Source organism: Canis lupus, chromosome 6, assembly GCF_003254725.2.
Source record: "Canis lupus dingo isolate Sandy chromosome 6, ASM325472v2, whole genome shotgun sequence".
Lineage (NCBI taxonomy): Eukaryota > Metazoa > Chordata > Mammalia > Carnivora > Canidae > Canis > Canis lupus.
In genome coordinates, this window is record NC_064248.1 from 74,692,725 (window position 1) to 74,710,555 (window position 17,831).

The following is a 17,831-nucleotide window of genomic DNA, read 5'->3' on the forward strand; positions in this document are numbered from 1 at the left end:
GCCCCGGGGTCGCTGCCCCCCGAAGGAGTCACCCTTCTCCGAATAAAAACGGGAAGGGCTTCCGATGCAACTGGGAGACGACGGCTCCGCTCTCTGCGTGCGAAAACGCCCGAAGTCGTTAGGTAAAACCGGTGACCCCGCTAGGGAGCCGCGGCTGCAAAACTGCCCTTGCTCGGGACTCGCCTCCAAACGCCCGCAGGTGTGTATCTAACAATAACCAACCGCTGTTTTATTCTGGAAATGATAGTTTGGAAAAAAATGTTTCACAAGTCCGGGTTTCCAATGAGTTCATGGGTAGAAGACAAAAGTTTGGGGGAGGTTGAAAGGGTAAACGCTTTGCTCCTCCACGAAACACACATGAGTAATAATGTCATTATTAGTGCATGTTGTTCCAATGAAGTTTAAATTACATTTTTTGCTTTTTCTCCCTTAAAAACTATATAAAACCTACAGTGATGTGTTTTTTTGTTTTATTTTTTTGTTTTTTGTTTTGTTTTTGTTTTCTTTTGGAAGTTCTACAGAATCAGCCCAACAGGGATCCCTGGGTGGCGCAGCGGTTTGGCGCCTGCCTTTGGCCCAGGGCGCGATCCTGGAGACCCGGGATCGAATCCCACGTCGGGCTCCCGGTGCATGGAGCCTGCTTCTCCCTCTGCCTGTGTCTCTGCCTCTCTTTCTCTCTGTAACTATCATAAATAAATAAAAATTAAAAAAAAATCAGCCCAACAGCAGAGAAAGACTGTGGGGCGTGCGTCCGGCTCCCTGGCGGCCAGAGGGGACACCAAGGAAGCCACCCGAGGCCAGGGGACCAACGCGGATGACGGGGAGCACGGCATTTGCACATGATTTTTAGAGATCTTCTCATTTCCTGGACGATGTGAAAAGGCAGAAAAACCAGACCCACCCCCAAATGTGGGAGCGATGGTCCTATTGATGTTCCCGCCGCCAAGAGCGGTTAGGGACCCACGCGTCGCCCACGGGACCCGGACTCGCTGGAAGGCCTGGGGCGGGAGCCGGGGCGCCGTCGGGGCGCGACGACCACAGCCTCGGGCCTGGAGGGCCCCTCGTCTGCGCAGTGAAGGATGCTCCGGGCCCTCGCCCCCTCCCTAACCCGACACCTGGCCACGCGACCTGGGGGGCGCTGGGCGGCGGCCGCTGCTCTCCACCGGGTCCCCCCAGCTCCCGGAGCCCGCGGGGGGGCAGGCAGGCCCGGCTGGCACCTGCCCCGACACTAAGGCCCCCCCAGATGGCACCTGCCCCGACACTAGGGCCCCCCAGCTGGCACCCGCCCCCCACACTTCGGCCCCCAGATGGCACCTGCCCTGACACTAAGGCCCCCCCAGATGGTACCTGCCCCGACACTAAGGCCCCCCAGATGGTACCTGCCCCGACACTAGGGTCCCCCCAGATGGCACCTGCCCCGACACTAGGGTCCCCCCAGATGGCACCTGCCCCGACACTAAGGCCCCCCCAGATGGCACCCGCCCAGACACTTGGGCCGAAGCTAATTTTGTTGTTGTTGTTAACGGGGGTTGGAGGAGAAATCAGGTGGAGAGCGAGGGTAGTTGAGATTTCATCTCGGAGTTGGACTAGGTTTTATTTGGTCTCCCCTTCCGTCCTTCATATTTTCAGGGCGCCCCCCCCCCCCCCCCCCCCCCGGGCAACAGGGTCGCTGGGCCGGCTCGGATCCCGGCGCCCAGAGGACGAAGGGCGCGGTTCCCGGCGGCTGCGGGGGCAGGGGAGCCGCCCTCGACCCGCTCGCCAGGGGCTTGGGGGGCGTCGGCCGCCAGGTCGGGGGGCGGGGGGGGGGGGCAACCTGCCCCGGGTGCGGGAAGCGCCAGGAGACGGTTCAGCCCTCGCCGCCCGTGGGCGCTCCTCCCGCGGGGAGGAGGAGGAGGAGGCGCAGGGAGGGGGCACCGGCTAGGGAGGGGAGGATCAGGTAGGGAAGGGAGCACCGGCTGGGGGGGGGGCCGGCAGGGAGGGGAGCGCGGTTAGGGAGGGGAGGACCGGCAGGGAGGGGAGCGCGGCTGGGGGGGTACTAACTGGGGAGGGGGTACTGCCTAGGGAGGGGAGGATCGGGTAGGGAAGGGAGCACCAGCTAGGAGGGCGGGACCGGCAGGGAGGGGAGCAAGGCTGTCCCACAGGGGGTACTGCCTAGGGAGGGGAGCATGGTTAGGGAGGGGGGACCGCCTAGAGAGGGGAGGCCGCCTAGGGAGGGGACCCGGCTAGGAGGGGAGCACAGCTGGGGAGGGGGTCCGCCCAGGGAGGGGAGCGCGGTTAGGGAGGGCGGACCGCCTAGAGGGGGAGCACGGCTAGGGACGGAGCACCGTTAGGGAGGGGGGACCTCCTAGGGAGGAGTATGGCTAGGGAGGGGAGCCGGCTAGGGAAGGGAGAGCGGTTAGGGAGGGGGGTTCGCCTAGGGAGGGGGCACGGCTGGGGTGGGGGTCTGGCTAGGGAGGGGAGCACGGCTGGGGGCCGAGCACGGTTAGGGAGGGGGGTCCGCCCAGGGAGGGGGGTGCGGCCGGCGCTCGGGCAAGCGCCCCCCGCCTTCTCCCCGCCGGGCCGGGAGTTGCCACCGAGCGGGGCCGCGGTGTGTCCGCGCGGGAGCCCGCCCCTCCCCCTCCCCCTCCCCCTCCCCCGCCCCCTCCCCGGCGCCCGGCCCGGCCCGGCGCCCCGCCCTCCGCCGCCGCCTCCAAGGGGCGGTCCCCGCGCGCGCCCCGGCCCCGCGGGCGTGCGGCGTCCGGGAGCCGAGAGCCGACGGCGCGGCCCGCAGCATGGAGCGCAGCCCCGCCGGCCCCGCCGCCCGCCCGCGCCCGCCGCTCCCGCCGCCGCTCCCGGGGCGCCGCCGGCTCCCGCGCCCGCCGCCGGCATGAGGGGGCCCCGGGGCGAGGGGGGCGCGCCCCCGCTGTGCCCGCGCCTCAACCACTCGTACCCGGGCCTGTACCCGGGCCTGTGGGCGGCCGAGCGCTCCGCCGCGGCGCGGGCCAACGCGACGGGGCCGCGGGCCGCCGGCCAGGACTGCGGCTCGGTGTCGGTGGCCTTCCCCATCACCATGCTGCTCACCGGCTTCGTGGGCAACGCGCTGGCCATGCTGCTCGTGTCGCGGAGCTACCGGCGGCGGGAGAGCCGGCGGCGGCAGTCGTTCCTGCTGTGCATCGGCTGGCTGGCGCTCACCGACCTGGCGGGGCAGCTGCTCACCAGCCCCGTGGTCATCGCCGTGTACCTGTCGCAGCGGCGCTGGGAGCACCTGGACCCGTCGGGCCGCCTGTGCACCTTCTTCGGCCTCTCCATGACGGCCTTCGGGCTGTCCTCGCTGCTGGTCGCCAGCGCCATGGCCGTCGAGCGGGCGCTGGCCATCCGCGCGCCGCACTGGTACGCGAGCCACCTGCAGACGCGCGCCACCCGCGCCCTGCTGCTCGGCGTGTGGCTGGCGGCGCTCGGCTTCGCGCTGCTGCCCGTGCTGGGCGTCGGCCGCTACGCCGTGCAGTGGCCCGGCACCTGGTGCTTCATCAGCACGGGCGGCGCGGGCAACGGCACGGGCGCCCCGCGCGACCGCGGCGGCCTCTTCTTCGCCTCCGCCTTCGCCTTCCTGGGGCTGGCGGCGCTGGCCGTCACCTTCGCCTGCAACCTGGCCACCATCAAGGCGCTCGTGTCGCGCTGCCGCGCCAAGGCCTCGGCGGCGCAGTCGGGCGCGCAGTGGGGCCGCATCACCACCGAGACGGCCATCCAGCTCACGGGGATCCTGTGCGTGCTGTCGGTGTGCTGGACGCCGCTGCTGGTGAGGCGCGGGGGCAGGGGGGCAAGGGGGGCGCACCGGAGGCCCCTGCGCGGGCAGCACCTGCAGGGGCGCACGCAGTCCCGGGGGGGACGCGGGGGCGCACCGGAGGCCCCTGCGCGGGGAGCATCTGCAGGGGCGCACGGAGTCCCGGGGGCGCACGGAGTCCCGGGGGGGGCGCGGGGGGCGCACCGGAGCCCCTGCGCGGGCAGCACCTGCAGGGGCGCACGGAGTCCCGGGGGCGCACGGAGTCCCGGGGGGGCGCGGGGGGCGCACCGGGGGCCCCTGCGCCGGCAGCACCTGCAGGGGCGCACGGAGTCCCGGGGGGCGCGGGGGGCGCACCGGGGGCCCCGGCGCCGGCAGCACCTGCAGGGGTGCACGGAGTCCCGGGGGGGGGTGGGGCGCGGGGGCGCACCGGAGCCCCTGCGCGGGCAGCACCTGCAGGGGCGCACGGAGTCCCGGGGGCGCACGGAGTCCCGGGGGGGCGCGGGGGCGCACCGGAGGCCCCTGCGCCGGCAGCACCTGCAGGGGCGCACGGAGTCCTCCCCCGCGGCGGCCTCGCTACTGAGCTCTGAGCTCGCATCCACCTGCCGAGCACCTTTACTTTTCTTTTTTAAAAAATATTTATTCATGAAACATTAGAGAGACAGGCACACACACAGGCAGAGGGAGAAGCAGGCTCCAAGCACGGAGCAGGACATGGGACTCGATCCCGGGTCTCCAGGATCACGCCCTGTGAGCCACCCCGGCTGCCCTGCCCAGCACCTTTAGAGGCCACGCGTGGCAGGAGGTCGCTGCTGCACCGCCGGAGGCCCCGGAGGGCAGGGGGACGCCCCGCTGGCATTGCAGCGTCTGGGCGGAGATGGGGGCGCGCACCGGGTGCTGCGGGACCAGAAAGGCTGGGCGGGCGCTGAGCGCTTTCTCGCTTTCTCCGTGTCACAAGCCGGAGCCCTAGCGGGACAGCAGGCGGGGACCCCAGGCGAGCGCACCCCGCCCCCCCGCCCCGGTGGCACCCAGGGCGCGCCCTTGCTCGCCGCCCCGCTGGGACTGGAGGCAGGACAGCCCCTTGGAATGGCGCTGCGGCCTCCCTCCGGGAAGCGTTTGTAAGGGACATCCAGCCTGCGGGACCCCAGGGCCTGGGAACTCTCAGCGCTTGTGCCAAACACAGAGTTATCCAAGAATTGGAGGGGACAGGAGTAAAGGGGGGAGAAGGGGGGAATGGAAAAGCCTGGAGACACAGGGTGACCCGGGACAGATTGCAGCAAGCAGTGAGGCTGCAGGGAGTGCAGGTTGGGGCGGGGGGTGGGGGGGGGTGGAGCTGAGGAATAATGAGCCCTTTGTGAGCACTTGGACTTGCACACTTCCAGAGACCGGCAGCTACGCTAGGAGGTCCGGCACTGGGCCAGACCCACTAGCTTAGACTTGCTAACGCTACCCCCGATGGAGGCCCCCCTCCGTGCCAGGCGCTTTGCAGCTTTGCAACGTGCTTTGCTGAATGAACCCAAGCGCCTTGGGTTCATTAAACCCATAGCACAAAGCTGCTACTATTTCCATCCCCATTCCTCAGATGAGAAACCTGAGGCTCGGGGAAGCCGTGTTGCCGGGGACCACGGAGCCTGTGAGCGGCAGGGCTGGGATGCAGATCCCCCTCCCTCCCGGAGCCTCAGTGTTCCCATCTGCACCAGCGCCCCGGGGGAGGCTGGAGGGAGCCTGCCTTGAGCATCCCCCGAGGTCCTACCGCCCTCAGGACAGGCAAGTGGCAGGGCTGCGCAGGGCCAGGCCTGAGACTGGGGTGGGGGCGGCAGGGGGGCCGCACTTTCTGGCTCCTTGCAGAGCCACACAGCCTGGGAGCTGGTGGTGTCCTTAGTACCCAACCTGGCACTTTCCAGATTTTCCTGTGTGGTGCTTTTCGCTAGAGATTTCTGTGGGTAAGTGTCGGTTGCGAACACCTGATGGACGGTGTGTTTAGGTTCCAAGCCGCAGGCTCCAGAGGAGGCATTACAGGAGGAGGGACCTGGTCGTTGTGTCAGGGGTAGCAGGTGGTACGTTGGACCTGGGACTTTCTTAGACAGTTGGGGGACACTTCTGAAATCCGTGGACACGGTTTTCAGAACCACTCTCACGGAGTCTTTCTTTTTGGTGATGAAATATACCTAACGGGAAACTTGCCACTTTTAAGTGTGCAGTTCAGTGGTTATTAAGCATATTGAGGTCGCCGCGCAGCACATTTAGTTTTGAATTTGTTGTATTTAAAAATAGAACCTTAGTTCCTGTTCCCTGCCCACTCCTGCATTTGGCAAACCGGATATTCCAAGGATACCTGGGTTTCGCTGGTGTAGTAATACTTGGAGCACAAGTCTTGGCTTCAAATCAGTGACATGTGGTGACGAGGAGAGTTATGTTGGGACCTAGCTGCTCACGAGTCACTGTGTGGTCACGGCTCTGCGTTCCAAGGGCTGGAACTCAGGCTGACGTCATCACCGTGGCTTATCAAAACCAGCACCAATTTTAGACACATTTACTTCTATGGTTGAGGAATGGAGTTTATAGGTGGCCAAACAGAAGTGGGAAGAGTTCTAAAAAATAAACCTTTTATTAAGGTGCTAATTATTAACATGACTTTAAAAGCGAACAGAGTATCTGAATTTTTCAGAGCTGCCATTTGAAGCTGAGTTTGCTCTTATCAGGCACTTTATATTCTTGAGTTTGCTCTTATCACACGCTTTCTATCCTAAAACAAATGCAATTAAATCATGTGAATAAAATGCTTACCTATACAGTTAACCCGACAGAGAGAAACCATACAGTGTGTATTGATTTCAGCAGCGCGATTCTAATGCCTCGGGCACGGTAGCCCTAAGGATTTAGATCAGTTTTGAAAGTTGTGAGCTGGGGTGGCCAAACCCACTCTCTCTTAAGAAAGACATATCTGGAACTGCTCCTATTTAATTTCTGCATTCAGAAAATATTAACTGGCTTGCAACTTTTTACTGGACACTGTGGTGACTCGGTTCGTATAAAAACATTGATCTTAAAATGAAATAAAGTCAACATGTAATCATATCAAAGAGGAGAAATTCATGGTTTCCAAAGTAGGTACTTCTTAAACCCAAGTTAACGGTTTTGTCTTCTCTTTTGTGCACCATCCAAGTTAAAGCTTCAAGTGTCTTCAGAAAAATCTGCAGGAGAAAGTTATTGCAAAGGAAAAGAAACTGGCAAAACTGCTTTCTCAACAGGTTAGGGAATTGTAAGAATAAAAACACTAGAAGTTAGTGAATTGGATTTTTAGTCATTAATGCTAAAGTGAGATTTTTTTTTTTTACAACTGTTTTATAATTACAGGAAAATACAGATTCCCTGTTAGTTTTTGTTGAGCTGGGCATAGGACACTAACATAATTATTCAAACTCCTTACTTAAAAGGACCCTGAGTATATCTCATTTTGAAGACTATCACAACTATAATAATATTTAATGTTACTGCTGGAAAACTTAGCAGAGAAGAAATACCGTAATAAGAAAACATCCAACCTGCAACAAGTTTCTACTACTTAATACCTAGATAGAGGTTTATCTATGGTGCAAACAAAACTTTTTTTTTTCTTACTTTTTCTTTTCCCCAGAAACTTCACAAAATATAGTGTGAGATGTGAAATTGAGAATGCAGGGCCAAATGATGTCAGTGTGATCGACGATCTACAATTCGTAGTTGCCTTATGTTTAATGTGTGGCATCAAATCCTATTGGAATGTCAGTTGACTCAGCAACGCAGTCCTTTCGACTTTTTATTATTAGTTTTTTATGAACCTAATTCACCAAATAGTCCAGTTATTAGACATGATAGCCAAGTTTCCACAAACAGGAATCACCTCGGGGGGTTGTTCGCAAAAAGCTAGGAGTACATTTTGTGTTTGTGTAAACCTGACACTCCCCCAACAGGTGGAACGTGGCTAACAGTGTAACTCTTTTAAAAATGGTAAATATAGGGATCCCTGGGTGGCGCAGCGGTTTGGCGCCTGCCTTTGGCCCAGGGCGCGATCCTGGAGACCCGGGATCGAATCCCACATCAGGCTCCCGGTGCATGGAGCCTGCTTCTCCCTCTGCCTGTGTCTCTGCCTCTCTCTCTCTCACTGTTGCCTATCATAAAAAAAAAAAAAAAAACTTAAAAAAATGGTAAATATAAAACTGACTTTGTGAAAAGTGAGGTCTGAGGAACAAAGTTTCTCATCTACAACTTTGGAACTGGATAAAAGCAGCCGTAGAAACCTTTGCCTTCCATCCTGAGCCTATAAATTCTGCTCAGTGTCCACAAACGCACACAGAGATTCTTCAGTAGAAGAACATATTTCACAATGTGGATGTGACTGCTTTAAAAAAAAAAAAGATTTTATTTATTTATTCATGAGACACACAGAGAGAGAAAGAGAGAGAGGCAGAGACACAGGCAGAGGGGGATGCAGGCTCCCTGCGGGGAGCCTGATCCAGGACTCGATCCCAGGACCCCAGGGTCACGCCCTGAGCCCAAGGCAGACGCTCAACCGCTGAGCCCCCCAGGCACCCCAATGTGACTGCTTTTAAATTTAAAGAATCACTGATATATTTTGGCCAAATGAAACAGGCCTTCGGTATACCACGTGTGATAAATACAGGCGATAGATTGCAGAGGTAATCCTGTTTATACTACAGAAAAGTACTACGGGATTGCTCGTCTCTGCCTGTAAATTTCTGCCTTACTTAGGATGTCGCTTCAGGGAAAATGACTACACCTGTGAATTGGCATTATAGGAAAAACCTTCTCTAATATGTTTTTGTAAGAATTGAGATTATTTAGAATTTTTTTTTTTACTTTATTTGTTTGTTTGTTTAGGACAATACAGTCTAGGCACTGTGGAAGGGATATTAAGGAGACTTACTTAAAATTGGCCAGAGAGCTATACTCTGTTCAGAGAAGCAGAATCCCTACATTTATGAGTGAGACAATTAGAGAACAGTGCAAGAGTTGATGTGATTAGTGCCTGTGGCTCTGGAAGGAACGTCCATCTGAATTTAGCAGAGTAGACTTCAGGGAAGAGGTGAGATGGCAAAGCTTGACCTTCACTGTGCCCAGGACCCAGCACAGAGCATGCTCACTGGAACCCTGGGACCAGGCTTTGGAAAGGTTTATGGGATCAGATTGAGGTTGTTAGGATGAACCTGGGATGAGGACGGCATTCTTTTGCCAGTAAACCACAGGACCTCTATTTGGGGCTTCTAATAGGGGAGAGGGTTTATACAAGATCAAGAGGGTTGCGGTGTGTGGATAGACTGGGGCTAGAAAATGGGAAAGAGAGATCAGTCATGAGCTGCTTTTGCAAAGTCGTCAGGGCTTTAGGGTAGAGACAGTGGGAAGAGATGAGTCAGAGAAGGAAAGGCAATAGAGAACTAACCGATCTGAAATGGTCGATTTAAGGAGTGATTGATTATGAACGTTTTTTTTTTCTGCATCTGTCCTCTGTTGCAGTTACTATTTTCACATCCATTATCCCATTTTAAATGCATCTTGTAAGATTGCCACTATTTTCTACATCATTCAGAGAAGTCAAGAATAAAGAATATCAGAACCAGATTTAGTTTATTTTCAGTTTTTGTTATTGCTGATTTGTCCGTTTTTGCTTAGATAGAGGACAGAAATTCTAGCTCCAATAGTGGGCCCTGGGCAACCTGTTACCCTCTTATCTGTAAAGTATGGTGGTAGCACTCATAGACATTTAGCATATTTTTCCCATCTATGTTACTCTCAAGTTCTCTTACCGGAAGAATGATGGTTCAATGAACAGGAATGGGAAATGTGGAAAGGGGACTGGGTTACCAATTTTTTTTTTTTTTTTTTGGAAGGACAGGCTCATGAGTCACTGGGGTTTTGGACAGAGTACATATGCTGATGGCGTATTATCAAAATGTTATATCCAAAAGCCAATATAACTTGAAGATTAATGAGAGAAATCAGGGCTCAAAAATGCAGATTTTTTATTTTGAGCATAACAGAGGGAGCTAATAATTAAACAGTTCTTAAGCCATTCTATTTGAAGAAATTCAGATGGTCTAGAGTTGTAACATAATTGTGACTCATTGGCCTCTCTCTTTTGAAAAAGGTGTAAAGGTCAAGAAATCAATTATGAAAGTTTCCACGAGTTCAGTTTTTTTTTTTTGGAGTAACGTTCAGGACTGTGCACTGCACCCATGTGTCACAGGCAGTGATTCCTCTCAGGGTGCAGAGGGGTGGTGGTGAGGGGTTCAGGCTCATGTTTCAGTTTCCAGTTCTAGCCTCATGTTGCAGGGAAGCCAGGAGGGAAGTCCTCCCTTGAACTCATTACATTTGTGTAGTATTGTTTTTTTAAGATTTTGTAATTTATTATATATACAGAGAGAGTGTGTGCAGGGGAGGGGCGGGGGAGAGCATCTCCAGCAGACTCTGTGTGGAGCACAGACACCGCACCGGGCTCCACCTCAGGACCCCGAGGTCAGGACCTGAGCCAAACCAAGTCAGTCGCTTAACCCACTGAGCCACCCAGACGCCGCACATTTATGTGATATTTTTTGTGATTGGCCAGCATTCCACGTTTATCTCACTCAAGCCTTAAACCTCAGAGGTCTACAACTGCAGCATGTCAAATTTTGGCTCTCATTTTCCTCAATTCCATATCACAGAGAGAAGTAGGAAATTTGTGTTTCAACTCCTCAAAACACAGTATTTCTTGAGGATTATTAGATGGCGGCGTCTCGAGTACCCCTTCTCCCTAGAAAATTCCAACTTTCATAGATTAAAGAAAAGAACCAAAGGAGCCTGATTTCCCCTGGGGCTCCTCTGCGCTCTTGACCGCAGTATATGTCCGTATTTTACAGTAAGTACAGTAAGTCATTCTTATGCAGAAATAACAGTTGGGCAACAGTGGCTTCTGTAGCAAGGGGGGCACCACACACACACACACACGCATGCACGCACAAATGCACACACCCAGAACTAGCACCACGGAATGCAAGAAAATCTCTGTGCTCTTTACTCAGAACGCTTGTCTCTCCCTTTGGTCATTGGCCACTTTACCCGGCAGTCATTGGGCGAAGGCTGCCCAGCAGTCGCCCCTCCTGGATTGCCCACCGTCTCAGGTTAGGAGGCACTTGATTGGCGAAGACGCCTCCATCCTCTCTAGCCGGGCTTGGGCGCTCTGGCCCTTGGGCTCCACAGCACTTGCCTTGCATCTCCCACTCATGGGCTGAGTCACACTCCCTTGGCCGTGGGCTACTTGGCCTCCTGAGACCAGGTCCAGCTCCCCTTGTGTCTTCTCTTTTCCCTGAAACGGTCATAACTGCGTGCCTTCCCAGGTATGCCCGGTAGGTACCCGGTTATTGGTTAGAAATCTAAGCGCCCAAATCAGAAGACCCTACCTGGTCCCAGTTACATAAGCAATCAATGGTGTAACTTTAGACAACTCACCTGTTATCTTTGTGAACTATTTGCTTCTCTTTGGGAAAATAAGAAGAAAAACACCTCCCCAGCCCATTTCACAGGACTGTAATGAGAACCAGTGTAAATGTGTGGGAGCATAATTGGGAATATCCTTTTAGCCTTATGAATACTATATGATGTTCTTTCTTCTGGATGATAGCGTTGATTTCTTGTGTTCAGGTAGACCTTGCCCCCGGGAAGCTGAAGAAAAGAGACAAGTGATGTTTCACAGCTCGATTAGTTATAGTTCACTGGGGGGAAATGCACAGTACAGGATGGAGCTTTTCAGAAAAAAAATAAAACAAGAAAAATAGTAAATCTGAAGTGCATAAATGTTTACAAGGAATTATACTTCACCCCCCTCCCCTCCCCTCCCCTCCCCTCCCCTGCGGCCATCTCTCTTCTGCATTTCGTCAGCTCATGGCTCCTTTCCCTTCGTGGCTACCAGTTAATGAACACTCTAGATCTAAAACATGCTGGGTCCCCTCTCCCCTTTCCCTAAACCTGGAGGTGTAGCCACTGCCTCGCCCTCTGAAGACCTCTGCCACAAGTCTAGAAGGTGGCCCCTGGTTTTCCGGTCAGAGACTCCTTTGTACACTCCTGCCTGTCCTCACATCAGTGTTTAAGTCAGATTAATTGTGCCTCTAGTTATTGTCATTGGACGCATTGTTGCGCAGACTTCTTAAGGGTGGATGTGGATCACCAGTGTTTAGGCTAAACAGCATTTCCACCGCTGACTCACAGCCTCGGACTGAGTTTACACAATCCTTAAATGAGGCCCAAGTATGAGACTCACTGAGGTGTCATTTGTCTCACAATCTGACCGGGTCCTGACAAGGCACCATTACTATTTGTAGTCTACAAATAGCAGAGTGTGATTTCCCCATCCGCTGGCCCGCCTAGATGGTCTTTGGGTGGCAGTCATAAGAAAGACATTTCATTGAGTGATTTTGGCACCTCTTTTTTTTAAAAGATTTTATTTATTTATTCATGAGAGACACAGAGAGGCAGAGACCCAGGCAGAGGGAGAAGCAGGCTCCCTGCAAGGAGCCGGACATGGGACTTGATCCCAGGACCCCGGGGTCACGCCCTGAGCCAAAGGCAGATGCTCAACCAGTACCGATTTTTAGGAGGCGTTTGAAGATCCATGAATCTAAAAATGAAAGCTAATGGCAGAGATGGAAGAGGAGGCTTGCCTTTTCACGCCTTCATTCTGTTAGACAGAAGGAAATTGGCCAATTTAGATAAAGGTCAGGTAATGGAGGCACAAGCAGTACTATTTTTTAAAATCTTGAAAGTGCAAAAATAGAAGGTCAAGTTAGACCTGGAAGCCTACTCATTTTAAGCAATCACTGACCCTCTGAAGAAAATCAGGCGTAATTTAAATGATACACGATTCACCGATCTGTTGATATTTCTGGAAAATATTTGATTCCTGAATGTAGTAGATTGGATCTTTTTTTTCCCTACTTTCTGAACTTCCAAAGTGTCATTTTCTGTGGTTGAGAATGTCCTTCTGTTGGTGTGACTCACGAAAATCGGGAAAAAAGAAGCCTGTCATTAATGTAGAAAATGCTGGAAGACAGATGGTGAAACAGAGGCCGCTGGAGGCTCAGTAGCCATCTGAGCCAGCTAGACGTCCTAGCGTGACCAGGTGGTCGGCGGGGAGCGGGCGGGAGGGGCTGGGGCCCCGGTGAGGGTCCGCAGAGGGAGAGTCCATGGGCGGGAGGGTCCGTCCGCAGAGGGGAGGGTCCGCAGAGGGGAGGGCCCTGCAGAGGGGAGGGTCCGCAGAGGGGAGGGCCCCACAGAGGTGAAGCCCTAGCAGGGGAGAGGGTCCCACAGAGGGGAGGGTCCCGCAGGGGGAAGGGTCCGCAGGGGGGGGGGGTCCGCAGAGGGGAGGGCCCTGCAGAGGAGAGGGCCCCGCAGGGGGGAGGGTCCGCAGGGGGGGAGGGTCCGCAGAGGGGAGGGCCCCGCAGAGGTGAAGCCCCAGCAGAGGTGAAGCCCCAGCAGAGGGGAGGGTCGCGCAGGGGGGAGGGTCCCGCAGGGGGGAGGGTCCCGCACGGGAGAGGGTACTGCAGAGGGGAGGGCCCCACAGAGGTGAAGCCCCAACAGGGGGGAGGGTCCCACAGAGGGGAGGGTCCCGCAGGGGGAAGGGTCCGCAGGGGGGAGGGTCCGCAGAGGGGAGGGCCCCGCAGAGGTGAAGCCCCAGCAGAGAGGAGGGTCGCGCAGGGGGGAGGGTCCACAGGGGGGAGGGTCCGCAGGTGGGAGGGTCCACAGAGAGGAGGGCCCCGCAGAGGTGAAGACCCAGCAGAGAGGAGGGTCCGCAGAGGGGAGGGTCCCGCAGAGGGGAGGGTCCCGCAGTGGGGAGGGTCCCGCAGTGGGGAGGGTCCCGCAGGGGGGAGGGTACCGCAGAGGGGAGGGCCCTACAGAGGTGAAGCCCCAGCAGAGGGGAGGGTCTGCAGAGGAGAGGGCCCCGCAGGGGGGAGGGTACCACAGAGGGGAGGGTCCCACAGGGGGGAGGGTCCCGCAGGGGGGAGGGTCCGCAGAGGAGAGGGGTCCCCCAGAGGGGAAGGTTCGCAGAAGGGAGGGCCCTGCAGAGGGGAGGGTCCTGCTGAGGGTCCTGCAGAGGTGAGGCCCAGCAATGGGGAGGGTTCCGCAGGGGTGACTGCACCGCAGAGGGGAAGCCTCGAACAGCGATCGAGCCCCCCCAAGCCGGGACTCCGAGGCCATCCTGCCTCTCCTGGGGGGCCCCAACAGTGAGGACAGGGCTGTGGGCCACAGGGCCCAGAGCAGGGCCTCTACCGTGGGGGGAGGGGGGAGGAGGAGGGAAGGCGTGGGGGGGGGGCGGGTTCTCTGGCTACAGCTCCCGGCACCAGGGTCTGTGCTGCTGCACCTGTGCCACCTGCTCTGCCCCTTGGGCCCCGGAGCCCGAGACGGGGAGCCCGGCTTCTGCGCCCTCCACGTGTCACTGGGACGACAGGCCTGGCCCGAAGGCAGGGAAGGGTCGCCGAGGCCCCTCCTGGGTCGGGGGGGGCGGGGGGGCGCTGAGGAAGTGTCCCTCGGGCCAAGCCTGAAGGCTGACACTTGGAAGAGGCCCTGGGGGGAGAGCAGAGGTGTCAGCGGACCCGAGGGAAGGCAGGCGGCCTTCGAGGTGAGGGGGGTGATCGCAGAGCCCAGACTCCACACTTGGACCCCAGGATGGAGAGGGCAACCGAGGGGTTCCGTGGGCTCGAGCCCTGCGCTCTGTGCAGCAGGTGGAGACGATGCCTAAGTGGCCGGGACTCAGAGCCTGCAGGTGCTTCGGCCACAGCGAGGTGTAGGGGCATCACTGGACAACCTCGCTGTCCCCTAAGTTGCTGGAAAAGAGAGAGACGCAGTTTGGCATAGAATTTGGGGTGTGGGGGGGTCTGTGCAGGTGTGCAGGGGAGGCCATTGAACCCGGCGTGCTAGGAGTGGTCCCTAAACCTGTATTTGTTGGAATGTGTCTGAGAATGTCGAGAAATGTTAGGAGTCCCGGAGAGGCTGAGGGCGAGGGAGAGAGGAGGGCAGGGGGACATCGCCCTGAAGGCCAGAAATAGGCATTTGAGTTCATTGTGGGCCAGTTGTGTTGCCTCCCTACGCTCCTGTTGCGTAGCTGTAAAATAAGGAGGTTCCCGTTGTAAAATCTCTTGGCTTAGGAAGGTCATTCAGTAAAACAACTCCTCGAATGTTTGAGGTCTTTCTAGAATATTCTCGGTGACATTGTTTAAGCTTTCAACACCTTTACTTCCAGGAAGTTTTTTGCCTTTCCGAGGGCACCAAGAGTCCTCCTACGGCCTCGTACTACACTGGGCTCCATCTTAGGAACAGTTGTTTGTTGGTTTTAATTTCTCACAATAACCCTGAGGTGTAGGTATAATTGGCTCCAGTCTACAGACAAGGAAGAAACTCGAGCTGAAAGAAGTTGAGTGATTTATTTAAGAGGAGAGAGCCAGTAAGCGGCCAAGCTGGGAGTCAGAGGACAAGCTGTTTCTCCAAGCCAGGGCGCATCGCATAGCTCAGTTCATCTCACCTTGTTCTTTCTGTTATAAAAATTTCGGGGCCCCTGGGGGGCTCAGTGGTGGAGCATCTGCCTTCGGCTCAGGCTCCTGGGATCGAGTCCCGCATCAGGCTCCCTGCAGGGAGGCTGCTTCTCCCTCTGCCTGTGTCTCTGCCTCTCTCTGTGTCGCTCAGGAATCAATCAATGTTTTAAAAATATATAAAAATTCTAATTCCTTCGTGTTGGCTGATTTAGTGTTGATCATGCCAGTCCTTGGTTTATATGGAGCCATAACTAAACTTATTTAGAGACCAGCGTTTTAAGTCATATAATCCTCCCGTGTTAGGCATCAAGGAGTTCCACTAAATTCACAAACAGCAAAATAGCCTGAAACTATCTTGGCAGGGGCGGGGGCAGGAGCCACGATGCGTCGATTGATTTAAGTGACACTTTATTGACTCTCAGGGGTGTGCGGGGCATTTTGTCACAACCTGACGGCGCAGAGCCGCGGCCTTCTCCTCCGGGAGTGCGTGGTCTACCGAGTGATTCCCTAAGAGAGACCTGAGGTTGCGAGTGAAGCCAGCAGGACTCTCTTCTATTGTCAATTGTGAACACAGCATCGAAGCCGAGGACCAGTCGGAATTCATTTATGCCGTCGTGCTCTGGGGGTCGTGAGGTATCCAGGATGCCTCCGGCGCAGCGCCAGGTGCTCCACGTCGGCCAGCTTCCCGCTCGCAGGGCACATGCATCCGAGCAGAAGACGGTCCCTCCACTAGGTCCTTCCACGAACGCACTAGCAGTCGGACTGTGATAAGCACTGAAGAGAGACAGGACGTGACAGGGGAACCTGGGAAACGTGTGCGGGTTGCGTCGTCCGGGAACAAAGCCTCTGAGAGGGCGCGTGGAAGCGGAGACCTGCAGGGAGGAAGGAGGCAGGCACGGGTGACCTACAGGAAGGGCATTCTAGGCAGAGGGAGCAGCAGGGGCCTCACCTGGTGGGGCCGAGGGAGAGGGACGGAGAGAAGACTTGGGCGGCTGACGTGAGGTGAGGAGGAGGGAGGGAGTCCGGTGCATCGAGGTCACAGGCGGGGCTGGGGCCGGGCTGCATCAGGCCACACTAAGGAGTTTTGATGTCCTTTTAAGAGAATGCTGGGAAGTTTGATTCATGGCAGTGATGCTCCTGGATTCACGTTTTTAGAGGATCCTGGATTGCAGAAAGGTGGGAGTAGGGGCTGGGAGACCAGATGGGAGGTGTGGACGTTGTCCAGGTGAGAGGTGACGACAGCTGGGGCTGGGTGGAGAAGTGGCTGCGTTCACACAAGGGGATTCCAAGATTGAGTTGCTAAGACATCCCGAGACTTCTCTACTCCTGCCTGTGACTCTGGGTCTCCGGGTTTAAGGCCGCGCTCCGTCCACACTGGGCTTTCCCTTTGGCTCCTTGACAAGGAGGCCGCTGCTGCGAGTTTACGCAGCTAATAATGGGCAGAGCCGGGCTTAAGGGTTATCTAATGGGTGCTATTTTTTCCCCCGAGACATAAATCAGAATAGTCGCCCGGAGAAAGAGAAGTAAGCACGTCTGCTTATGAAGTAATAGGATGTCGTAAGAATCGTGGTCCCCGGAAGATCCAGAGCAAGCTAAGCTTAGAAGTAGAGACAGGCAGGGAGAGAATTCCTGGATTCCCATAAGGTGCAGGGGCGTCAAGGTCGGAGGTGGCCCTCCGGAACCGAACCAGGACCGTCTCCCTGGGTGGCCCCTGCGTTGATGTCTTGCAAGGGGTCAGAATCCCCGATTCCGGCTCTTCTTCTAAGGAATCGTTTTAAGACAGAGCTTTACAGCTCCTTGGCCAAGTCCTATGTTGTTGGGTTTTTTTTGTTCAAAGCTTTTGGTTAATAGGTCTATATTTACACTCCACATGTGGGGCTTTAACTTTGCTCTTAGAGCGATGCAGTATTTCAGAGGTCATGTCACCTCGAAGTACTGTTTCGACATCTTTCATCTTCACTATGGTTTGTTTTGTTTTGTTTTGTGAATGCAAGCAACGGTCACACACGGCATGAAGTCTCAGGACCCTGCTTCGTCTTCAAAGACGAATGTGAATTTTGTCAGGCCACAAGGATTGAGGCTCGGGGCGTTGTCCAGAAGCGGGTTAAGAGCGTAACGTGAGGTTTACAACGGAACAGAGGTGGCCATAGGAGGCTCTGAAAGCTCACACTCTATTAACGCTGTAGCGAGATGAGGACCAGAGAAGAAAATAGTTCTTTCTCAGTGTTGCCATAAAGGGTGAGTTGTAGCCTGGGCTTGATGTTAATCTGGCAACTTTCTCTTTATAAATCAGTAGATGTACTAACGGCCAACGTGCTGGGTGGCAGATTTTGGATTTATTCACGGTAGTAATTTCCTCCAAGAGCAGGCTGAGGATTTGCCTGGATCCAGAAGTAAATTTCTAAATATTAGCTTTTGTCCTATAAAAGACATTAGGGAACATTTTGAATTTTGTTTTTTTCGGTAGCATCTATTTCTAATTAAATTCTGCCGCAGATCAGTTTCAGGAAGCTTGG

General features: G+C 55.7%; 1 protein-coding gene across 6 annotated transcripts in view; it reads left to right on the forward strand.

The window, feature by feature from the left end:
- The first annotated feature begins 2,866 nt into the window (after nucleotides 1-2,866).
- The window catches only part of PTGER3 (prostaglandin E receptor 3), a 223,171-nt gene continuing 208,206 nt past the window's right edge, over nucleotides 2,867-17,831 (forward strand). For all 6 annotated transcript variants that reach the window (XR_004816684.2, XM_049111802.1, XM_025417989.3 and 3 more), the window contains exon 1: nucleotides 2,867-3,775. Coding sequence is in view for 5 of the 6 variants with exons in the window: in XM_049111802.1 (XP_048967759.1) it covers nucleotides 2,867-3,775 (909 nt within the window). In the remaining variant the exon portion in view is untranslated. The remainder of the gene's footprint in view (nucleotides 3,776-17,831) is intronic.